The sequence below is a fragment of the Toxotes jaculatrix genome, chromosome 4 (genome assembly GCF_017976425.1).
Source record: "Toxotes jaculatrix isolate fToxJac2 chromosome 4, fToxJac2.pri, whole genome shotgun sequence".
NCBI classification, from domain to species: Eukaryota; Metazoa; Chordata; class Actinopteri; family Toxotidae; genus Toxotes; species Toxotes jaculatrix.
In genome coordinates, this window is record NC_054397.1 from 14,453,227 (window position 1) to 14,478,645 (window position 25,419).

General features: G+C 39.5%; 3 protein-coding genes across 9 annotated transcripts in view; 1 reads left to right on the forward strand and 2 right to left on the reverse strand.

Annotated features, from left to right (window-relative positions):
* Positions 1-2,608: 2,608 nt before the first annotated feature.
* On the reverse strand, positions 2,609-3,560 carry LOC121180644 (retinal cone rhodopsin-sensitive cGMP 3',5'-cyclic phosphodiesterase subunit gamma-like). The gene is made up of 2 exons (XM_041036234.1): positions 3,446-3,560; positions 2,609-3,265 (listed from the first exon to the last, which is right to left on the reverse strand). The coding sequence occupies exons 1-2, from the start codon at positions 3,553-3,555 to the stop codon at positions 3,148-3,150; spliced, it is 228 nt and encodes a 75-aa protein (XP_040892168.1). The 5' UTR covers positions 3,556-3,560; the 3' UTR covers positions 2,609-3,147.
* Positions 3,561-7,923: 4,363 nt separating this feature from the next.
* Positions 7,924-8,279, forward strand: LOC121180645 (retinal cone rhodopsin-sensitive cGMP 3',5'-cyclic phosphodiesterase subunit gamma-like). Its single transcript, XM_041036235.1, has 2 exons — positions 7,924-8,033; positions 8,162-8,279. The coding sequence occupies exons 1-2, from the start codon at positions 7,924-7,926 to the stop codon at positions 8,277-8,279; spliced, it is 228 nt and encodes a 75-aa protein (XP_040892169.1).
* Positions 8,280-9,880: 1,601 nt separating this feature from the next.
* Positions 9,881-25,419, reverse strand: part of rbfox2 (RNA binding fox-1 homolog 2) — a 35,493-nt gene continuing 19,954 nt past the window's right edge. For 3 of the 7 annotated variants that reach the window (XM_041035700.1, XM_041035698.1, XM_041035704.1), the window contains 11 exons: positions 24,388-24,594; positions 22,910-23,080; positions 22,324-22,377; positions 22,095-22,187; positions 18,105-18,192; positions 17,595-17,651; positions 17,277-17,421; positions 16,605-16,650; positions 13,885-13,973; positions 13,588-13,660; positions 9,881-13,238 (listed from right to left, as the gene is read on the reverse strand). In XM_041035700.1, the coding sequence (XP_040891634.1) occupies positions 13,194-13,238; positions 13,588-13,660; positions 13,885-13,973; positions 16,605-16,650; positions 17,277-17,421; positions 17,595-17,651; positions 18,105-18,192; positions 22,095-22,187; positions 22,324-22,377; positions 22,910-23,080; positions 24,388-24,594 (1,068 nt within the window). In that variant the 3' untranslated portion in view covers positions 9,881-13,193. Of the gene's footprint in view, positions 13,239-13,587; positions 13,661-13,884; positions 13,974-16,165; positions 16,203-16,604; positions 16,651-17,276; positions 17,422-17,594; positions 17,652-18,104; positions 18,193-22,094; positions 22,188-22,323; positions 22,378-22,909; positions 23,081-24,387; positions 24,595-25,419 lie in introns of those variants that run through there. The other 4 variants (XM_041035703.1, XM_041035699.1, XM_041035701.1 and 1 more) reach the window with 3 other exon arrangements.

Here is a 25,419-nt window from a genome sequence, read left to right on the forward strand (position 1 = left end):
GTTTTTTATGACATTTTGAGGTCCAAAAAATTTTTTGACTTTTTTTGGCCGAAAAAAACGCCTTACTATACTATGACGTTTTTTATATCTTGAGGTCAAAAAAATTTTTGACTTTTTTTGGCCGATTTTGACGCCTTACTATACTATGACGTTTTTTATGACATATTGAGGTCCAAAAAAATGTTGACTTTTTTTGGCACTTTTTGACACCTTACGGCCGTATGACGTTTTTTATGACAATTTGAGGTCAAAAAAATTACTATACTATACTACTATACTATACTATGACGTTTTTTATGACATTTTGAGGTCAAAAAAAATTTTGACTTTTCTTGGCACTTTTTGACGCCTTACTATACTTTGACGTTTTTTATGACATTTTGAGGTCAAAATTTTTTTTGAATTTTTTTGGCACTTTTTGACGCCTTACTATACTATGACGTTTTTTATGACATATTGAGGTCCAAAAAAATGTTGACTTTTTTTGGCACTTTTTGACACCTTACGGCCGTATGACGTTTTTTATGACAATTTGAGGTCAAAAAAATTACTATACTATACTACTATACTATACTATGACGTTTTTTATGACATTTTGAGGTCAAAAAAAATTTTGACTTTTCTTGGCACTTTTTGACGCCTTATGGCCGTATGACGCTCTTTATGACATTTTGAGGTCCAAAAAAATGTTGACTTTTTTTGGCACTTTTTGACGCCTTACTATACTTTGACGTTTTTTATGACATTTTGAGGTCAAAATTTTTTTTGAATTTTTTTGGCACTTTTTGACGCCTTACTATACTATGACGTTTTTTCATGACATTTTGAGGTAAAAAAAAATGTTGACTTTTTTTGGCCAAAAAAAACGCCTTACTATACTATGACCATTTTTATGACATTCTGAGTTAAAAAAAAAAGTGACGTTTTTTGTCCAATTTTGACGCCTTACTATGACCATTTTTATGACATTTTGAGGCTAAACATTTTTTTTTAACTTTTTTTGGCCTTTTATGACGCCTTACTATACTATGACCAATTTTATGACATTTTGAGGCCGTTCTAAAGTATGATTCTTTTGGCTAGAGTGTGAAAATATTCCAAGTAAAACCCACAGACTTGAAATTTTGTACACAGATGCATCACATCCATGCGAGAAAAAAAGTGTCTTGGAGGAAAGTTCTACGATGTACAGGAAGTCCACCATTTTCGAAAAATGCCACCATTCTGCGTTTCGCACAGTTTTTACTTTAACAAACTCGTTCTAGGAGAATGGTCCGATCATGCTGAAAATTGCTCTGTTTGCTCTTAAGGCCTTCATGACTAAAAGTTGTGAAAATGTAAAGAGCACACAAACACAGTAGAAATGTAGAAAATGTACCAGAGCTCTTTTGTGCTCCAGCAATAAAAACAGAGTACATATAAAAATATATGCTCAGAAAAACAAGTAAAAAAGACTGCAACATATCTCTGTTCTGCATCATATCTCAACTACACCAAAGGTAGAACATTTTAAATGTGTTTTAATAACACTTGTGTACATCTACAAGCCACAACCATTGTAAAATTGCTTTTAATCACTAAAACATTCTCAACCTCCATCCACAAACTCTAACCAACACTAAGGTGATTTACAAATAACACACTGTCCATTAAACCAAATTACATGTTTGCTCTGCACAGATAATCAGGATGACCTTCACACTCTCAACTCATTTATATGCTCATATGATGATACACTCATAGCACCCCCTGCTGGGAGGGGGTCATGTCTTTTCTGTTGCTGTATACTGCTGTGCCTCTCTGGGGAGAAGAGCAGGAGAGAGGACATAGGAGGACTCTTGTACGTGGCTGCTCTGACTGTGACTCCCGCAGCTCGCAAGGGGTACGAGGGCCTGCCCATCGCTGCTTGCAGCTTTAATTTGATTTGTTGTTGCTCTTCTGCTCACAGTTCTGTGTTGACCGACTTTTGAGGCTCTACCTTTTAAACTTTTACAAAATTTGACAATAAGTGGGTCTTTTCAGACAGATCTGTCCTTGTGAATTTGTGTCTTGCTTCTCTAAAAATGACAAAAAAGAAGCTAGATTTCTATAATAGCTAATACTTTAATTGGGAGTGAGTCTAATGTGACATTTGTTGCTTATGTTAAAACCTTTCTCTTTAGTTGTGGAGAAAAGGAGTAGATTGCATTTCTGTGGAAAAAGCATGTTTGGTTGCCGTGGCAACAATAGCTTTGGTTATCTTTGCTGCTTTCCCTCACCCTGTGTCCTTGAGGACAGCTTTATTTTTGCAGTTTTAATGAATAATATAACATCTCTATGATATGCAAGTGTAGCAACTAGAAGAATGATGGCCACACTTGTCAATAATGGATTAAGGGCATTATTATGCACATATTATATCATGTGCTTTGGTTAAAACCAGAAAACACTGAAAGACACATAAAACCAAACAACATAAATGTGGTTAATTTTTGGTTATTGTATTTTTGTGTGTTAATGACAGAAAGGACATGTGACACATGCTCTATGGAAAATATTAACATTTATTGTGTTTATGGAATCTTTCCTCTCTACTGACAAAATAGACAGGGTTGATCTCAATTATAGACTTCTCATAAAAATAAAAATCTGATTTAGCTGACAAAATAGAACTCTGCATGTCGAATCAGCAGCTTTGTGGAGAAGAGGTGGAAATGTAAGAAGAGCAGAACAGTCTAGGGACATCATAGTAACAGATACCAGACCCTCTTTCATTTTTACAAAATGTATAATGTATTCCATTTGATTTCTTTTTTTCCTCTGTGGAAAGTAAAAGCTCAAGTCCAGAGTCGCTGATACCATTCACTATGAGAGGCAAGAATGGGAAAAGAGAGAATTGGGGGGAAAAGAGAAGGCAGGGGTGAGGAAAAATAGAAAATGATAATGGAGAGTTGGTGGAAAGGCAGGGGCAAATAAAGTGCATTAAACAACAAAGAGTGCTGGATATTTTCTTGGTCAAACCTTTAAATCATTTTAAATCATCAGGGGGGCCTGCCTCCTCTCTAGAGCACACAGGTAGTAGCTTTTCAGCTGCTTAATCAAAAAATCAATAGTAGGAATATATAAGGGACAATAGTGACGATAGGAGTAAAGGCAGAGCAAAGAGAGCTAAACTATTCCAAATTTCGCCAGGTCACTGAGCTCCATGTCACCAAAGGCTTCCCATGGGCAAACCACTGTGATGTCTGTACCAAGACCCTCCATGCCGGGGATGTCGTCTCCGAATCTGAAAGGAGACAAAAATTATCTAAAAAAATTATCTGAGTACAAACTGAGAGATAAAAAGGAGGTTGTTTTGTTTTTTTAAAAAAATGGGAATGACGGGATAGTGTTTTAATAGTGAAAATGACAGCAGGGATATTGCAGACAGAGAAAAGACTTCTGGGTGATCTTAAATCCACCTCACCCCTTCTGGCCTGGTTTAGGTGCCTTGCTCTTGAAGGTGCGTGTGGTCCTCTGCTTGAATTTGGGAGGTGCCTTCTTGTCGGCGGGAGCTGCGACGGCTACGTCTGCCATTTGATTAGTTGCTAAAAGAAAAAAAAAACATGAGTTCCCTGCAGCTCTCAGATTTTTTAAACGCTCTAACTTTCATTCAGCTTCAGCTCACTTTTTTACCTTATGTTTTATTTTACTTTTTGAAAAATTCATTTCCATCTTGTTGTAATATCCTTTTGTGTCTTAAGTGTCTTAGCACAATTTCCTTGCCACTTTAAGGTGCTATTCGGATAATCTTGGCAGATTCCACTTGTAATAATCCCCAGTTCGTTAAGGTATGACATTACTGTAAAATCACTCCCCACTGTGAACATATTGCTCTCTAAATTGTATTCATCATCCTCTTCAGCAAGCTGATCAACAACTAGACCAGTCACCAAAGTCTAGATGCATTAAGAATGGAAAAAAAAAGAACAGCCAGTGTTCAAACCTCCTCAGGGTTCTTCTGAATCCATCAGGTTGAGAACATTATAAAGAAATAGTGGCTGGGCCTTGAGCAGTACCAGCAAGAAGACTAGCACAAAGAATGACTCACTACAAATCACAGATCTCATTTCAGCTCCATTTCAGTCATGATACTCGAGAAAAGAAAAAAAACTGTCTTACTTCTCGGTTTTTCTGTTGCAAAAGCAGAGAACAATCTGAGGCAATACATGTTATCAAAGCAGTAAGATTATTAACTCCCTGCACCAGAGCTGAGAAAATTGCAGTTTCATCTTACCTTTTGTTGAAGTCTCAAACTGTTTTTCTGGTGCTGTCTGATGAGCTCCTCAGTTTCTCGCTTGTGGCATTCCTCTCTCTGTTGGACTGTCCCTTTTTAAAGTCCTCTGAGCTGCTTATCCCCTCAGATGTTCAATCTGTCATTCTTTTATGTGCCAGCTCTGCTCGGCCCTCTCCTGCACCAGCTCAGCCACAAATAGAAGAGCTAAAGGATAACGAGATATAAATACAAGGTGTATTTCAAGTTAGATATGCCTGTCAGCATGTGAATTGAAGCGAATTGTAGAGGTGTCACGTATTGGGAGTAGTGAGTGACAGTAATTAGCATGACTATCAAGTTGAAGCCTTAAAAAAAAAAAAAATCTGCTGAAAGATATTCATTGTCTGTCTGTCTGTCTGTCTGTCTGTCTCTGTCTGTCTGTCACAACCCACCACATACATCGGTACGTTACCCCCATACACACAGTACCCCCTCTGCACCATGAAAACTTTTACAATTGCAGAAAATTCAACAACTTTATGACAGTACAAGAAGCTGTTCATTTTGGTTTAGTCACAGGAATAACTGGTTTGTGGAATGTATTACAAACAACTGCGGATGTGAAACAAAGTCACAGTTGATGTGGGTCACTTTTTTTTTTAAACTCTGAATTTACTAAAATAGTGGAAGAAGAGCTTCCAAAACAGGCTGGTAATAATAGGCTGCAAAGACGAAGGGAAACTGTTGAAAAGAATGTTTTAAGCTGAATGTGTGGATGAACATAGGCACTCAGTGGCAGGAGGAGGCCTTTTGCGAGGGGTGATTGATAGGTTTGTGGCCTAAGGTAGAAGGGGTCGGTTTTAGAAAACCAAGCACATTTATTTTTCACCACATTCTCGTCCTACATTTACACACTTAGTCCAGCGGTCATGGAGCTTACAGATCCTTATTTTGTAGAAGTCGGCCTCTTGGACCTCCAGAAAGTGGTCCACAGCAGCCATGACATCATCATTACTGTCAGGCAATGGCGACAGCTGAACTCCTTTTTCAGCTTAGGGAAGAGGTAGTAGTCTGAGAGAGCCAAATCAGGTGAACAGGGCAGGTGTTGGATGAGTTTAAATCCGCACGCCTGACTGTGCTTGCCTGGCTGTCCAGAGGTCCAACTTTCAGTTACTCAAAACAGAAAATACCACAAAAGTTATTAACTTCAAACTTTCTGCACAATCACTCAAACAGTTGACTGATGGTATTGAAAATGTAGTATTTAGTAGACTGTATTATACAGTATATACAGTTTATTTACTGCCATGAGAGAGTTTCATATGAGAGTATCATATGAAGACTCACATAAATTCTAGTTGACACAGCCCTTGTTTTTGTTGTCACACATCAGTATTAAATCATATAGAATTTGAGCAACTTCAAGAAAAGAACAGAAGCTCTGAGACACTAAAGACTGGGATATAGTTTCACCTTATTTGTAAACAAACGTGTCCTGATGTAGCCTGCACGAGGATCTGGAGCATGTGATGTAAGAGCAGAGACGCACTGAGCTCCACTTAGGTGATCAGTCACTTAGTGACAAATAAAGAAGACTTAACCATTCAGCTCTTAATCCCACATCTCATGGCCTGGACTGAGGTTAAAAGACAATGCTGAGACAGAGACTGACTATTCAGCAGTTATTAAAGTCACATGAAAAGAAGTGTCTGAGGGTGATAAAACAGTGAATCCACACCATGGTTTTTCCTGTAACACCCAATATTGACTGAGAATTTCCTCCGCTTATATTTTGCAATAAATAAAATCTTAACTTTCTAGGTTTTTCCAGAGCTTCCACATTCTTCATTTGCTGATTAAGACTTTGAGATGTGGATGAAAGCTCTGGAAAAACTAGAGCTAAGATTTTCTTTTTTTGGTCAAATTATTGGTTTCAAGATCAAGAATAAACTTCCATGATCTGTTGTTACTGTTAAAACTGGAATTATCCTTGTTGTAGAATGATATATAATTCTACAATTATATTATGTTGTATGTTTATGTTGTTGCACCTCTTCAGACAAAAAGAGCCATAAATTCAGAAAAGTATCAGGTTCCCAAACATCTTATGTTGTTCAGTATATCCAAATGAGTTTTTCTCAAACATGCTTCATTATATAAGTTTACGAATGTCTTCACATGGCATGACACATTAGAGTGGACCTCTAAGCCCCCTTCTTAATCTAAGACAGCTGAGAGGCCAATTACAGCACAGGGTTAAAAAAAAAAAGGGACAGAAAGTTATGTATGAGCATGTGAGCATGTTAGGGGGATTAGCAGGGGGAGTATATATGAAGATAGCAGGACAAAGACCAGAAAGACACATACACAGACCAGAGAAACAGGAGACAGAAGCCAACTGTGCTACTGCAAAAACAGGTAAGATCACACTATCTCTGTGAGCTTTGGCAAACTTTCAGTTCTTCAATTAGGATTAAGGGTAAAGCATAAATGAGACTGCGGGAAAGTGCTGAGGCAGCAGGACTTCAGACAGATACTTTACGGTACAGATGTCATAGAAGTGCTCTTACTACAATGCTTTATAGACAAATGTATCAGTACTTGGATGTGCAGCTGCTGCTCCTTAGCTTTGGAAAAAGCCTCAAAGAGGTTTTTAAGAAGCCAAATCTAAGCATTTTTTTAAGCAACAGTCTCTACCTTATCAATTTATAATTTGTGCTTTTGCACTTTGCATCTTTGAACTTTGCAAATACTGTTTTAAAAAGTCATATATAAGTAACATTTACCTAATGAATATTTCCATTTTATTTATATGGAGGCCCTGAGGTCAATAGAGGTAGCTTCTTTTATTCTACATAAAACAGAGAAGTTTTGCTGTTGCCCATAAAGTTGGAATAAAATGTATTTTACCTCTTCTCATAAAATGATTGTGACAATGTGATTTATTCTTGATAGATAAAGTATATATTTTCTCAAAACTATATTGATCAATCTCTTCCAATGTGATTACTGATGTGTATAAATAGAAATAAAAAGAGGAATGTGTCTGAAAACAAAATTATTCCAACTTGGGCAAAAATGTACACTGGAAATTTAGAGTTAGATTAGAGCTCAACGTGAATAAGGCAACTCAATGATGTCTTACAAATTTGTATAAATTTGTAACCTGTAGCTAATCAAAACCAGGGGCATGCAGCAATTACACAGCTTGTTAGCATGTTCAGAATGACCACCAGTGTCATCTAAGTACATTTCTGGTAAACTCCAGAGCTACTGAGCTTTACTGCAAAATAACATGGCCACCAGAGGTCAGAAATAGTTTGGATTAAAGCAGATTGAAAATTAGTTGAAAATCTGCTTACACTCAGATTATTATTTACAGCATGAGCGTTGACTTCAGACTAATTGTGGAATTAGGTGAACTTAGATATATCCTGGTCTCAAGATGTACGTTCTGTAACTTGGCCAAGAGTAATCTTTAAAGCCAAGGTGTAAAAACAGACAAAGCTGTTTGTGTAACAGGGTCTTAAGGATCTGTATGACAGCTTTAGTCTATAATTTGACCTAACATGGGGGAGTTATATCATCCATGTACAGGGCAGTGGGGGATTAGAGGAGGAGAAGAGGAGGGTCTTACACATCAAGACTAACTCACTGACTTTATATCTTTTTCTCTCAGTGTGTAAAAGATGGCAGACACAGCTGTTGCAGCACCCGCCGACAAGAAGGGACCTCCCAAATTCAAGCAGAGGGCTGCTCGCACCTTCAAGAGCAAGGCCCCTAAACCAGGCCAGAAGGGGTAAGCTGGACTTGTTGTATTGGTACTTTTAGTTAAGTATATGAGTACTTCAATGAAAGTCACATATCCAGTAAAAGAACTCAACTGGAACGTTCTCAGGAATTTAAAGACATGTTTTTCTTTTTCAGATTTGGAGATGACATCCCCGGCATGGAGGGTCTTGGCACAGACATCACAGTGGTTTGCCCATGGGAAGCCTTTGGTGACATGGAGCTCAGCGACCTGGCGAAATACGGAATTGTCTAGAAACCCTCCTGTGTCTTTCCCTCAGCTATTTCACCTCCCTGCACTTATTTACCTTCTACCCAATCTTTCTCCTGCTCCTGCTCGCCCTGTTCTCCTTCACCTCCCAAAATACCTGACCTTATGTCTGTTGTTGTGTTAGGCCCACATGGATTTTGGGAAATGGTGCACAAAAATTAACACCCAAAACTGATCCAGAAACATGAAAAAAATGGCATAGGCTATCTACTTTTAAAATTATATGTAATGATTATATATTTATATATGCTTCACTGAGGTGTCTATGCTTTAAGCTATATCTCCAAACTACCTCCCCCTTACTTTGCACTTGGCTTGTCAACAATGGACAATGGCAATGGACTAAATATTGTAAGTTGGTTTGACTGCTGTTGTTAACAGTGTTGGTGCACCACTAAACCTTTGCTCCTCTCTCCTGCCTTTTCCACTCCCTGAACCCCCCCCCCCCCCATCCCTTTGAAACTATTCCCTCTTAATGTACAGATGTTTATGAAAGATATATATTTTTATTTTTATGAACTATGAATGTATATTTGTGCACACTGCCAATAGAAATTTGGGTAGAACTGCTGAATAGAACTGTCAATAAATATTTTCCCCAAAGAAATGTTGCCTTCTTTTACAACATGGTGTAAAATTAATGGGAACTGATACCAGCATACATCATTATCTGTATTATTGAAGCTATTATCAGTATTTTTAGCAATGCCAGCAGCATGGCAATGTCAGCTGGTCAGTCTACCACTTACAGACTGAAATATCTCAACATGTATTTGATGGATTGCCATGAAATTTTGTACAAACATTCATGATCTCTAGATTATGTATCCTAATGACTTTGGTGATCCCTTTTCCTCTAGCGCCACCATGAGGTTGAAACTATTGGATGGATTTCCATGTAATTTGGCTGACATTCTAGCCACCCACAATATTTTGGTGATCCATTCACTTTTCATATAGGATCATCAGGTCAAATTCATTTGTCTAACACTTAAGCTTCAGACCAAATACAAGCCTCAGCTGTAGTTAAAAGTTTGTGTTTACTGCCAATTATCAAATGTTAATTGATGCTGAACATGGTAAACATTATAGTTACTAAACAATAGGATGTTAGGATTGTCATTGCGAACATGTTAGCATATAGCTCAAGCCTCATGTACCTGCTAGCATGACTGCAGACTAATCAGGACTACGTATAATGTGAAAGGTGTCACTCTGGGTGCTTTATGAACAAGTTTAGCTTCTTTCAGCACACCAAACACAAGATTAAGTGAGAAACAAGCCAGTACACATCAAGTTACATTTAGCCTCTGCAGAGCCAGGCATTTCTGGAGTTGGTAGAGACCAATAAAAGGAGAGCTATAGAACTAGGATTCATAAGATGACCAGAACACAACTCTTAAAATGTGATGCTAGTTCAGTATTGTGTTTACAGCTCGTTTCCACTGCCCACAAGTAGCCAACTAAATCTTTTGCAGAGTTAAAGCTACAATTCGGACGTAATACAGCACTGTCTGTGTGTAAAATAATGTTAGAAACTACATAATGCTGACCCATTTTACTGAATACCAATAGAAAACAGCCTGTTTGATCACAACAAAACATTTTTATATAAAACATTTTATATGGACATTCAATAACAAAAAACAAAAAACAAACAAAAAAAAAAAATAATAATAATAATGGCAGTCAAGGGGGGTATAGACATGACATAGGGATAGGACTGGTCATTGAGAAACCATAGTAACTATGAAGAATGGTCACATAGTTTACTATAATACAGTGGCAAGAAATCCACGACAGGAAAATGATCTTTGTGCGGCAGCCATTTTGTTTGTCAGCAGGCTTTTTTGCCATACAGCACTGTGCTCTTTTTTGTGCTAACTAGCTTCAAACCGCTAGCTGCCTGTCATTCTCCATGGAGTTTAGTGGTAAAGAAGAACACAACTAGGCTCGGTTGCTCAGGAGTCAAATATGAAAGACACAAGATTCATGCAAAACTTTTTTTTTTTTTTTTTTTTTTTTAACTTGACAAGACTCGCTCATGCTGGTTTGTCCATGCCTTCAGTGGCTCCAAAAGTCCATCTTTGCAAATTTTATTTAGCACTGTTCAAGTTGAGAACCAGAACGTGCTAGGGACTGTTAGTTAGCATCTTTGGCTAGGTTTTCTTTTCTTTCTTTTTTTTCTTCTTTTTGTCCAGAGCACATTCTATGTTAATATTGAGATATTAAAAAGAAATGTTAAATGTCATGAGCAAATTCAACAGCAGCACATTTAATAGAAAAAAAAAAAAAAACATCTTATTGACCTGCATGTTTTTCCAAGTATGAGAGGTGGAAAACACAACAGTAGCTTTGAAATTAGTTAACGGAACTTCCCCATTTTACACACAACTTAGATCATATGCCACAATTGACATTTTGATTTCACCATTTTGGAATATTAAAGGACGAGTGTGTAGGATTTAGGTGGATGTATTGGCAGAAATGGGATATAATATTCATAATTATGTTTTCGTTAGTGCACAATGCAATTTTGTTAGCTAAGAATGTGCCATTCATATCTACATAGGGAGCAGGTCCTCTCCCACAGAGCCTGCAATGTTGCACGTTTCTACAATAGCCCAGAACAAACAAACCAAACTGTAGAGCACACAAGTTTTTACATTACCCAAAAGCCACTGCAGATTCTCCTACATGCTTGGAAAGGGAGGGGTGAGGGTAGGGGTATTCAGTTGGTTGCAATCTATAACTTCACTGCTAGATACAACTAAATCCTACACAGTGGTCCTTTAACATGCACATGTATGAGAGATAACACTTTCAGACATTTTGATATTGATATCTTCAAATAAACCAGAAGCGACCACGCTGGCCAAGCTGACAGATTTCACCACTGAAATGTATGGAGTCTGTGTTAAACAAAAACTATTAGAAAAAACAAAAAAGGTGAAAATGAAAAGAACACAGTTGGTTTTAACCAAAGTGCTACAGGCCTATGTTCATTCTTTCCAAATGTCTCAGTCACCTGCAAAATATGGACATGAAAAAAAAGAGAAATCCAGCCGCTCCTGCATATATTTTGAAATATACTTGAAAGAGGATCCTATAATCAACAAAACAAAACAAAACAAAAAATAAAACGCCTGGACTGACTGAATATTTAACTGAGAGGACAAATGGTTGGTAGTGTTACATACATACCTCTAGTTTGTCACTACTCAGGTATGCTCTCGGCTCAAGACCTTGCACCTTACTGAAAAAGGAACAACACTTACAGATATTAAAAAAAAAGAAGATGAAAGAAAGTAAATAAAGACAGCAATAGGATTATCAAGGATTATGATAGATAACAATAACAAAGATTATATATTTATACATACGGCAGAAAAATGTGCTTTCTACAAATCTTTGGAACAAAAACAAAAGCCAAAAAAGCCACGTTTTGGAAATACAACGGTATAGAAATATGCACAATAGTAAGGTATTTTGCATTTAAATATTTTCTATCAACTCAACGACAGAAACCGCTCTCTTGCTCAGTAATTGCTGCTGACAGCCTTGCGAACATAATTACCAACTAAAGTATGTTTCAGGAAGACTCGTTCAATGTTGGACTTTGCTCTATAAAAGATGGAGCATGAGGGGAAAATCCAAATAATAAATCTCTACATTAAAGAATCAACAAATACTTGAACCCCAGGGTTGTGGATGGAGGATTGAGTTTGGGTATAAATCTAAAAACCAACTAAACGAAAAACTGTTTTTCAGTGTAGTGTCACACTTTCTGTAGGATTTAGTGGTGTCTGCACACAGAGTATAGTGAAATCCTGTGTATGAGGATGAGGTCAGACTAAAGTTGTGTCACATAGTCAAAAGGTGGAATTTCAGTTTAACAGATGCTCATTTTCTGATTTTACTGTTTAATCTACATGTCCCATAACAGCAGTGGCTGCTATGTAGCTGAGTCAAACAAAAATAATGGTTTAATAAGAATTATAATGAGAATAATTACAATAATAATAATAATAATAATAATAATTTGGTAACTTTTTTCTCTAAACTAATTTCTTTGCATATCATAACAATTTTAAGTTTAAAGGTTCACCATTTCCACATACTAAGAAAACTTGAGGTAAGGAACAGCTCTAATAACCCTCCTTCCTTCAGCTTTCGGACATGATTTCTGTAGCGTTATAAACCATCACATCATCTCTCCAAGCCGCCATGTTCAGTCTCCCTCTACCAGAACACAAGAATGGAAATCATCTCTCATTTACTATCTGCCCACGTAAAGGAGGAATTATAAAATCCATCAGTGGGTGTTCTATCATTATAGTGACTCGTCATTTCGGTTCAAAACGTTTTTAGATGCCTCTTTTGAAGCATCTCCCTGCTTCCTACTGCACCAACGTTTTGTGGGCACCTCGATTTCTTGCTTCCCTCTCTTTCTCGGCAAACATCGAGTGTGTGCAGGCCACACAGCACTCAGCTCTTTCTCATACATGGTTGACAGCTGTTTAAATGTCAGTTATCCACATACAGCCTTTGGAAGAACATCTGGGCTCCATCGCGAGTCTTGTGCTGCTGAGTGCAGAGGGAATGAGAAGGGGAGGGGACTATAATACAGCCGTGCAATAGGGAAGGTGGCCATTTTAAGTCTTTTTTTTTCTTCTTTTTTAATGTGAAGGCCATCCGTCAGTCTTTAATACAGCATTCCTCTATTTCTGTAGTAGCGTATAAGAAAATGTGGGACTGCTCTGGGGTGGGATCAGAAATTTCTTTGTCATGGCTGATGCCACACTTTAAAACGGGGTGCAGTCCACCTCCATGACACCAGAGGGAGCTCTTTTAGAGTAAATCAATGGAAGAGAGGAGCTCCTGGGAAATGTAGTGCCCTCAGTAAGGGGCAAATCTACTATAGCCTCCCCTGTACAGCGTGGCCTGTAAAACAACAAACATTTAGTGAATAAAATATTTCTCTACATTCAAATCACTATTGACACTATTCATTAAACGACAAGGCTGGTAACATTCTATATTTTCTTTACTGTTAATAAATCCCACAAATCAGGCCAACAATGAATTGATATCACTGCCATACTGTGTAGCCATATAGTATAGCCATAGCCTGACGCATTTCATCTTTTATGCCATGGTATTGGTTACATACTATTATGTTCATTTGTTCACTTCATTACTCTGAACATAGACACAGTAATTATTCTGAGTTACTCTCACATCACTATCATTTCTTTACATCTTTTAAATGTAAGAAAATACACGGGCTTACCATGGCTCCAACACCGTAGGCAGCTGGGGCGAGTGCAGCATGGTAGGGGTCTGCCGTGTAAACTCGTCCGTAGCTGTCAGAAAACAGTCAATATATCAAGCGTTAAAATAAGGAATCCATTTCTGTCCAAAGAACAAAATAACTAATGTACTTGAACCTCAGGAAGGATGAAGGTCATAAATTATAATTCACTTCCTGGCCAAGGCTTTGTTTAGACACCGAACCGTCTCAAGACCTAATTCTGTAGGTGTGGGCCTGTCAGATCAGGTTCTAAGATGTACTGAAAAGCCCACTCACCTGTCACTGTAAGCTGCCGCTGCAGCCGCCGCTGCTGCAGGAGTCGCTACCGCAGTCGGCTGGGCGTAACGATACGCTGCATAGCCACCCTGTGCAGAGACGATGAAGAGGAGAGAGGTGGAGGAAAGACAGAGGGAAGAGGGCAATGTGTGAAATAGAGGGGAGGGAGATACAATGAAGGCAGAGGTGGGAAGGGACAGACAGAGGAGTAAATTCTTGTTAAAAGTTTGCTGTGTTTGTGTTTGCTGCAGACCAACAGACTAGTAGTGAATCTAAAGGGTTACATTGTGAGAAAAAACTGCTGAGAAGACAGCGAAAGATTAACAAGCAGACAGTCAGCAAAACTGGCTAATCTGGTGCAGTACAGCATTCACAAGGATGTAGCTCAGGCTGTGTGTGTGTGTCTCTCCCACCATGACAAACCCGGAGGGGAAAAAAATCTTTAAGAGTACTTTATGTATTTCATGGTTTTTAATCATCATTTAGGTGCATTATTTTCCCCTGTGTGCATTGGACATGGAGGGAGAGAGATTTTATACCCGTAACTGTGCCCCACCCCACTTCCCCTGCCAAAAACACACAGTTAAAGAAAGGGGAAGGGGCAGCAGAATGATTGAGTCATTATTTATGTTTGGATGGACAGCTGATGAACAAACACACACAAAAAATAAAACTACAGGTGTAAGAAGACAGTCAGCCAGTCAGATTAAAAAAGAGAACACACACGCACACGCACACACACACACACACACACACGCTCACATGGCCAGCGACAAATCACTGACAGACACAGCATGCTTTCCCAAACTCAGAACGTACAGTGTATTAGGCCAAACATCCCTATAAGAAATGCAAAAAACAAACACACACACCGCTGCATTCTACCCTAAAGAATCAGTCACGACCATGTCCCCGCATTCAGGACCACATAGTAGCTGCTATGGGTAGAAGGCTGGACTGGGGCGGGGGGGGGGGTGGAGGGGTGGGGGGTGGAGCAGAGGAAGGGGTGACCGAAAGAAGAAGGTATACATGATGATAAAAACAGAGGAGGTGATATAATGTGATACAGAGCACAGAACTGAAGGAGAAGTTACAGCACAAAGCGAGAGTAGACAAAGAAATGGGAACAGAAAAGGACAAAGAAAGACATGAAGCAAAATAAGGTGACTTAAAGACTACAGAAAAGGTTTCAGCTGTTGACTGAAGGACTGAAGAGAGAATGAACAGAGTGAGAAGGAGTGAAACAAAGAGCGAAAGGGGAGGGGGGGTCTATAAAGAGAGAAGAAAGAGAAGAAAAGGGTGGGAGGAAACAGGGAGGACTGGGGGAGGAGTCAGCCTTGTAAGTATGTCTGCATGCCGACACTGATTCAGTTAGCATGCCACAGGTGAAACAGATAGGGAGATTCCTGGAAGGGGTCTGAATTAACTGCTGAGAGAATGAATGTTCTTGTCCTACATCCTTCTGACTACTGGATACTCAGGTTTTAGTGTCATAATTCATGTCTTATTTATTTCATGTGCAGTTTGTATTTCAAGTATGACAATAAAGCTTTCTAGTACATCATGTACCTATATTTTATGATATGTAATGTCTATGCACAATGTGAAACCTTTAGCATTTTAAGGAGAGATGATGAAAAAGTGCAACAGTAGCAAAATCACATAAAAAAGGCATCATCTGTTTTTCTTTTTTTTCACCTCAGTTAACCCAGTTTTGGATACTGTTTTTAATATTTTCTCATTTTGAAATAAAAGTGTGTAATGAAACTGTCAAATACAATAAAATGTTAATTTGTTTTAATGCATCTTGACTCAAGAATGTAATGAAATCCAATTCTTACATGAATTTTGTAGACAGTGCCAAAGTTAAACAAAATGCCTTTGTTTTTGCACTGAGGAGAAGAGTAAGCTGGTGCATAATCAGCTGAATGTGTCATGAAAAATGTACCACCAGTTGAGAATTTAGTTAAAGGAAGTGACCCACTGCTCAAGCTCTGACCTTCTCTGCATCTAATTTTCCCTAAAAAAATCTCAATCCATTTCTCCTTAAGAGATTTTGCGGATTAACATTTTAGGTTGTATAATTTTCTATCAATTCCGATTTAAGCTCAATTCTTTTCTCCCCCTTCCGCAACTCCACCCATGTCAGAATCCAGTGAGTTAGTAGAAGAAGACAGAGAAGGCATTTCAATCTCAGATGGTCAATAATGTCTAGCAGCACGCAGTCATTGGAGACGAGGAGGATGCACACTGGCTCTCACACAGAGTGTGTAAACCCTACCTGGGGCAATCTGCCACTAATGTCCTGAAACACTAGTCTACAGAGAGAACAGAAACAGCTATTGTCAACCTGGTCACACACGCACACACACACTATTACACACACACAGACACACGGGCTCATAATCACATTGGTACAAACTAACTCACAAATGCACAGAGACAAACCCTAGAGGAGTCTACTCATGAATGGACACATGATTAAAGTGTGTGTGTGTGCAGGACTGTTCATGTTTCTATATCTGTATGTGTTGGATGGTAGCATATTGTGAGTATAATTTTCTGTTATTTAAAATGTCTCTCTCTGATGAAACAATACATCCAGAAGTACACATCTCTATGGGTTTGGTCCGTGCCGTTTCACACTTGAAAACCCACAGGCAAGAGGGGGAAAACGTAGGTGAGGAGTGAGGCAGGAGAGGAGAGAGAGGTATACTTACATAGAGATCGGCTGCACCGTAAAAACCATCCTGATAGGCCATCACACTGAGAGAGAGAGAGACGGAAAAGGGAAGAAAGAAGGCGAAGGAGAGAGTACAGAGGAGCGGTGGTGGAATGTCGAAAAAAAAAAACAACCAAAAAAATAACATAAAATAAAATAAAATAGAATGGTGTGATGCGCCACCATGTGGGCATTGCAGAAAACAACAAACAAGAGTGACGATTGAGGGAAAGAGAGGTGAGAAAACGGTGCCAAACAGATTGTGAAAGAGAGAAAAGAAAGAAGGGTGAGATTATTACACACCGTGCAACATGCAAGACAAAATACCACCTCTTTGTATATAAATGCACTGACTTCAGAGTGATACTACTGTTACTTTAGCCCGGTGAGACAAACATCTACTAACGGGAATGCTACTCAATTTGATTTTAATGCACTGAAGGCTCATATCATTACCACTTTTGAGGTACAAGGAAATGGTATTTCAGCTCAACAAGCAATCAATATCATTATCTCAATAAAAAAGTATATATTGAAACACACAACATGCACAGCTATAAAGTACTATTTTTTAACTAATTGAAGGCATGCATTTAAGTATGATTTTTTTTTTATCAATAGCACTTTACTAGTGTAGTTATCAGTTTTATTTATATTTATGTGTGTTTACCCAGGATATGTCGGGATGGCAGGTTGTGGCACAGCTGCCCTGACTGCACTGTAGACGGGCCGGGCACGACCCCGCAGATGAGCGCCTCGAAAGGTCGCAGCGGTGGAAGCAGCTGCTGCTGCTGCTGGGTATGGGAACCCTGGTACTGAGCGCGAGAGAGAGAGAGAGAGAGAGAGAGAGAGAGAGAGAGAGAGAGAGAGAAATAATGAAGACAGAAAGAGCAGCTTCTATTATTATTTCTAGTTTTTTCCCTCTCATACTTAGTTCATCTTGTCTCCACAGTCTTTTTAAGTATTAAGAGAATATGTATTGTCATACCTGTATAGAGCTCAGGACTGTACATCGCTCCAACCATGGGACTCAACTTCCACCCAGCTGTAGATAACAAAACAAATGCAACATATGTTTGAAGCGATATTTCACAGAAAACTCACTGAAGCAAAAAAGACATTTTTATGACTTGTGCATTTGTTCAAAATGATCTCTGCTGTTCATTTCTTTGCTAGCTGTTTGTCTGCGTAGGGTAAATCTGTGAGAGCTTTCGCTCAGAGCATTCAATGATAAAATAAAAGTTAAATACTCATGATAATGTTATGCTACTGATTTACAAAAACCCATTGTTGAAATTATGATTATAAGCAAATTGTAACGAAAAAACAGTAGTTTTTCTTTTGTCTGACATAATGCATAAAACTATTTATGGCATTGACATAAAGTGGAGTATTTCTCCATAAATTGGAAACATTATGACATCTAAAGTTGAAAATATAACTAATGTTGTGACATTAAACAACCTGAACAGAGCTAGAAATGTACAAAATGCACTACCATATGGAAGAGCAGCAAGGCCCTCTCCGTTCGAGTACGGTGTGGTCATCTTCTTGTTCGTCATCACTCTGGCTGTGGCATTATTGACCTGGACACCACAAAGAGTGATCAGACGCTAATTTAACCCACTTTATAAGATACACAAGTATTTGAGGAATAATCAAAATGATGTAGAGTCCAATTACATTAAAGTTTGTATTTTGTGCTTTCTAAAGCTGAACATATCCCCTGACACACAATGGACACATGATCAGTTTTACAATAATCTTGTAACTTTGAAGTGTGAGGTGTCATAATACTTTAAACATTTTTTTTTTTTTAACTTATGACAGAGGTTAATTCTGTTGATGAGCAGCGATGGTATTTGATGCATGCGCTTCTTTTGAAGGAGAAAGACATTGAAAACAAGGATCCTGGTGAGTAGTCAGGCAGTTTTGCACACGAACAATGCAACCATTGGCACACAGAACAAAGAAAACAACAAAATATTTCAGAACAAAGGCATTCAAAAAGAAATCCAAGACCATTATATTGCTACCTTTAAAAAAAAAAAGGAGGGAAAAAGAAGGTGAATTAAGCGGCAGATTCATCAGTTGAACACAATGCAAAAAACATCAATCGAAGAGTTCATACAAAAATTACACGCAGCCAATCAAGAGCGCATCACATCACCAGAGGTGAGCAAAACTAGCCAATCAGCAAGCATCAGATGCAGCAAGAGACCAATCAAAAAAGGCTGGCAGCCCTCCCAATCAAATACACATCATACAGAAAGAGGAGGAAGGGGAGGGAGAGAGAACGGCAGAGAAAAGACAGAAATATAGAGGGATGCAGGAGGAGGAGCCAGTCCACATGAAAAGACACAGAGAAAACACGTACATGATGTGGAGAGGGGAGAGACAGAGAGAGTGAATAATCCATCCAAATGTGCAATTCTTCTAATGAACAAAACAGAAACAACAAGATGCGGTACACACATACAAAATACATCTGACTGTTTACCTATTTTGGATCTAACTGTACATGAGCAACGATGGAGAAATGATAAATGGAGCAAGAGCGAATACAGAGAGAGAGAGAGAGAGAACAGTCTAGATAAAAGACAGAAAGGATGGGGGATGCAAATATCATTCCTCAAAAAAATCAAATCAAACCATGGTTGTGAAACACTGCCAGGCATTCCAGATCAGTGTCGCACACGAGAAAAACCTCGAAGCACACAACCAACAACACACACCATCCAGAACCAAACTGATCAAAAAGTAAAACAGGAACACCTCTTTACAGAAATCATCAAGAAAAGCTGCCGTTGCTTAATATCAGTGGATCCGTTTGCTTTGCTGGGGTCTACAAATTATCTGATGGCAGCTTTTTTTCTTTCTTTAAAGTCTCAAATGCTAAAAGTGTACATATTACATATGAAGAGTAGGTTGAAGTAGAGTACGCTTGCATCCTTTTAAGGGCACACGCAATTCGTCCGCATTTCTTTCTTTGTTTTGAAAGTTAAATCTTAACAGCCGTACCTCTACAACTGTCTGCAGTCTACACAGTGGTACAGAAAGTCATAATCAAGTGCTACGGTACACCACAATATATACAGACAACTACTATCCCCTCTCCAGTATAGCTAACATAGCACTCATGCTTCAGCATGCTGCCCCACTAAGGTGCAAAAAATGCAGCTATTGGCTGACACATGACACAGAGAGATGACATAGTACTATATGACGTCATACAGATGACGAGAAAGAGAGTAAACCATGCAGGATACAGCTCTGGAATTAAATGCTGAATGCAGTTAGAGAGGTGATTGGAATGAATGCATAAGAAGTGGTAGTCATAGTTGTTGCACTTGCAGATAGATGCAGTACATTCAGTTATACAAGTGGCCTTTATGTAAATGCCATGCGGTCAATGGCTAATCTCGTAATCGTTTCATTCACCACCTCCCCAATCAATCACAGGATTAGCCAATCAGGTTCTGTCAATCAATCAATCAATCAAGCTCCCTTCAGTAAAGGAGTCTTTCATTTGGGTGTTGGGTGCCTTTTATTTCATTTGGACGGATGGGGTGGGGGGAGGGGTCATTCAAAGATGATGCCATGTGTACACAACTTACCGTTGCCAGGGAAACGGCGTGAGGACACGCGAGCAGTTACCGTGGAGACTGACAACAACAACAACATACAAAAATCATCAGGGAAATAGAGAAAATATATGTAAGAAAGAAATGATGAACCAAAAAAAAAGAAAAAAGAAAGAAAACATAAACAAAAACGAGGTAATGAAAAGCAACCCCCACCCTGTGGTAGAGAGGAAGTGATGTAACAGGTCACGTGTCAACAGTCACCTACAGGTATCAGCCATGTGACAACGATCTAACCTCTACTGTTTAAAACCCACTACAAACACAGATTATAAACTTTTAGAAAGGAGGAAACAAATGGAAACAGAAAATGTCAGAAATTTACATCTAACTTGGGACGGAAACTGCCTGTTATTATTGCCCAGATTATATTCAAATAACTGACAAAAATAATCACTCAAAAAAACAGGAAGAAAAAAAATCTAACTTAATCCCATTCTCCAGTGTTTGCTACCTGACTACATCACAGGACAGGGAAGTGGACAGAGATATGGAGGGAGGGATGGACAGCAGAAATGCAGGTGCATATGGGGACACACAAACTGGGAAAGACAGACAGACAGACAGACTGGCCTGGTGAAAAAGAGTGGAGAGAGATGGAGGAGAACCAATATATACAAAAACAAGAGAAAGGAGAGGGAACGACAGCTATCTATTGCATTCTCTTCACTTGTTCATTCTCTCTCCACCCTCCATATTTTTAATTCTGCACACCCACACACAGAGACAGAGAAGAGTGCAGGACATTCAAGACCATGCAGAACAGCTTTAGTAGCAAGTTAAAAAAAATAATAATAATAGCGTGATTTAAAATTAAGAGCCAGAGCAAATGGCAAAAGCATGGTGTATTTGATCTCCAAGGCCATTTGCAACTGAAATCCGAGCTCATGCTGACAAATTATAAAAGATGTCACAACAAAATGCACTTCCATGAGATCTGGTGTTTTTTTTTCAGGAGTGGTGGATGCAAGTGTGTGTGTAAACAATACATGTGCTTTTTCTTTTTTTTAACCATCCATCTCGCACATCTGAAAACAGCTTTTTGAAGCATCATAAAATGACACCACACTTCTCACGGCAGTCTCATTCCCAAAAACTGCCCCCTGAAAATGCCCCCATCATGCATCAGTCTCTTAACACATCAAACATAAAAAAAAGAAACTGCCCAGAGGAACCTGCATAATATTAAGTGAAAGAGTGGAAAAACTCCAAGATGACATCTGACCTTATGATCCATCCATGCAACATACAGTAGCCTCTTACAGACACCAGCAAGCACTTTTTTTAAAAGAGGAAAATAACAGAGAGGCCATTAACTGCCCTTCCGCTCATAAAGACAACCATGAACCAAAAAATGGCCACTCATCATGATCATGGAAGAAGTGATGATGGTGATGGAAAAGGTGCAGGAAAACAAAACACAAATAAGATCCTACATGCTGTGACAGAAGCGGATATCGCCAGCAACCGTGTCATAGTGATGTCTCACCGGCCATGCTTGTTGTGTAGCCACTCCACCCAGCATGCTTTGCAAACCACACAGCTTTAAGATCAAGGTGCAATGGACAGCCCACGACATCAACAACAAGAACAAACAACAGCATAAACATCAACAGGAAGTGCCGTCAAAAGAGACGTCTGTGTGCGCGGGACCACTGCACCATGCTATAGTGAAGCCAGAGGGGTTAGAGTTGAACACATACAGCCATCCGGAAACCTTCTCTGGGGCAGAAACGACCAGAACAAACTCATTCTCATAGTTGGACATGGAAGGGAAAACAGAGGAGAAAATGGTCACGGTTTCAAAAAAAAAAAAAAAAATAAGGACGAGGGTGGTGAGTTACCTCAATTTTACGTCCTTCCACCAGTGTACCGTGAAGCTTCTCTCTGGCCCTCTCTGCATCTGCACTCGACTCGAATGTTACAAAACCGAAGCCCTGCGAGCAGAAGAGAGACGAAAATGGAAAAAAAGAAAGGAAGAAGGGGGAGAGTGAGAGAATGCTGGGAATAGCTGTTAAGCTTTTTCATAACATAATTTATGCTGACAAATTAGGTGCTGTTCCACTGCCCTACCTTGGATCCCCTCTCATTGAAAATGATCTCGACGTCAAGGATTTTGCCAAATTGCTGAAACAAAAAACAGAAGAGGTGGAAAATGAAGAGACTGAACAAGCATGTAAGTCATGTACTGTATCTTGCCACGGGGTGTCAGCACTGCTCAACCACGGCGAGCTGGCACTGAGCCACCATATCTGCCTTGCCTCTGCTCTTTTCTATGCACCAGATTTTAGAGACATTCTTCTTGCAAAACACAGGAGCACAAGCCACATTTTTACACCTGACTTTAAATAACCTGTCGACAAGTTGATATTCCGAGTAACAGTCTTGGATATTCTGTCAAATTTGACAACATCTGATTTCTTTTAGTTGAAACTGATATGGCAGAACCTTATATCTATTTTAAAAATGTCTCTGAAGGATCATAGGAAAGACATAGCAAAAAGTAATTTGAGGTGAGGTGAAAGTGGCGACGTCACTGGATGGGTCCTTTGAGTCATTATTTTTACTAACTGCATGTTTTTAATCCAAAGCTTCTTTCTGGGGTTGTTGTTATATGATAGCGCATTGTGAAAAAGGGAGAATATTTCAGTCTACATACCCCAAACATCTGCCGTAAGTCAGGGTCTCGGAAGCGGAAGGGAATGTTGGACACGTGGAGGCGTTTGGGGGTACCCTTGGCGTCTGAATCATCCCCGGCGCTCCCCCCACCACCTCCTCCCCCTGAGCCAACCCCTGGCTGTCCGTCAATCTGGGAGGACCCATCTGACTGCTGGGACAGAAGGACATGAAAGAGACACAGAGGAGACGTCTTAACAGGGTTCTGAGATTTGACAAAAGGGATTAAAAAAATGTGATTTTCCAGAAATGTTAAAATATTCTGATATACAGTATATTGATATTGTGCTACACAATGAGACTTTATCCACATTCCTCACCCTATGACTTACTCGTGATATTCTGATCTGATCTGATCTGATATTTTGGCATTAGCACAGATACTGACCTTATTAAAGGAATAGTTCAACATTCTGGGAAAAGTAGGATTTGCTTTCTTGCAGAGAGTTAGTTGACAAGATCGATGCTACACTCAAATCTGTCCATTCAAGTGTGAAAACAACAAGCTGTGTTTTTACACACAATGTCTTGACCAGGCACAGTAACCTCCTGGAAACTTGCTGTTAAAATGTCAAACTTCAAGTGGACTGAGTATCTTCTAGACATCACCAATCACAATGAGTACAGTTGGTTTCTTGTCATAATAAAATGTCACCATTGCTACTATAAAACTGTGGGTTGAGGGTTATGTTATGCTGTAAAATGCTTCACAAACCCAAAAACATGTTTGCATATGAACTTCTTCACTTTTGGTTAAAGACAAATGTAAAACAAATTACTTTTTTGAGTCAGTAATTCACATGTACAGTTACTTTATTGTGTTATCAACTGATCCTGGTCCCATTTTATAATGTTCATTAGTATTCATTTCAAATTGTTTGCCTTTTTACCAGTGAAAGTCCAATTATTCTGTCCACTTGGACGCCAAAAAACTTGTGAAAAATCTGTGAGTAATCAACCATCAGTGAGGACAGTATGGAGTGTAGAAAGACTGAGAGCATCCAACTGAGAGTAGAAATACTACATATATTAGTACTACCACAGCTAGTAAGCTAGTAGTTTGACAGCACTGATTGGTGTTATAGTGTTTGGGGCAAATTTTACACCACTCATTCACATCCCCTTTTCTGTCGCTCCCCACCTCTGCTACATGTGCTACATCACACCAACAGTTCAAACAGCTTTTACATAAAATGCATTTTTAGAATCTGTGAAGGCAGCGAGCTGAAGCTACAACCCCCCCCCCCCCCAAAAAAAGGCAGTGGTACTGAATCTGTAACTGCTATCGGTCAGTAGCCTTAGTCTGGGTCTCAGATCTGAAAAAAAAGTCAGATCTGTGCACCCTTACTATTTTTTTTCTTTTATCTATAAAAACATATTCCTACACACTCTCGCTTTCTGTGCCCTCTCAAGGCAAAGACCTGATGTGGGCTGCACACAGAGGAAGAGGCTGGCACTCACTTGGGCACTGAGGCTGTTGGCGGCGTTGGCGGCACTGTTCGCTGCTCCGCCGGGTTCCACGGGGCCCTGGACTGCCCCCGCTGCGTACAGGCTGCCCCCGTAATCCAGGGCCAGGCCGTTCTGGGGGGGCGGTGGTGGAGGTGGAGGGAATGCAGAGAAAGGTGGGGGTACGAGTCCCTCCTGACCGCCAGCACTATCCTGAGAGCCCTGTTTGGAGGAAAAAAAGAGAGAAGAGTAAGGGCGGGGGTGGGTGAGAGCTAAAGTAGACGGCTGGCGAAATTCCACAGTATCTTTTACTGAGAGCATCACCCGAACACACAGAGACCACTTTCCTAAGAGCTTCAGTCTAAAAGTCATACAGGCATGGATATTATATTTCCATTTCCCTGTGTGTTTGTGTGTAAATGTGTGCATGTATCTACACCCCCCCCCCCCCCCCAACCCACTCATTAAATATTCACTGCAGCCACATCTATTATTGAGGGTCAGATGCCTCCATGCTCAGAGTGTTGTACAATGGAGAGTGTCTAAGGCAGCTGTACACACACTCACAAACGCCTCTGCACACAAACCACCTTTGACACGCGAACACCCACACACCTAAACGCTCACACAAAGACCAACTGTTAGTGATGAAGCCTGCCCAAGTATTTCGTGTACATTATTACCCCCAGAAAATACTTAAGTATAAGTTACAGACATTCAAATGCGTAGGAGAACAATACAGGCACCCGCAAACACATGGTGGAGGACACACAAACATGACACAGGCTATAACAGAACACACACACACACACACACACACAGACACACACACACACACATTCCTTGCTGTTGGCAGTGGGGCATGGATACCCTAAATGGTAACAGTTAGAGAGCAAAAGGAGACAACAGGGACGGGAGAGAAAAGGGGGATGGATGATAAAAGGCGATGACTGATGCAAGAGGCATGACCCGTCTCTGATCATAGCTGCAAAAGATAAAACCAAGCATCATCATGGTCTTTCAAATCTTATTATAACTCAGTAATAG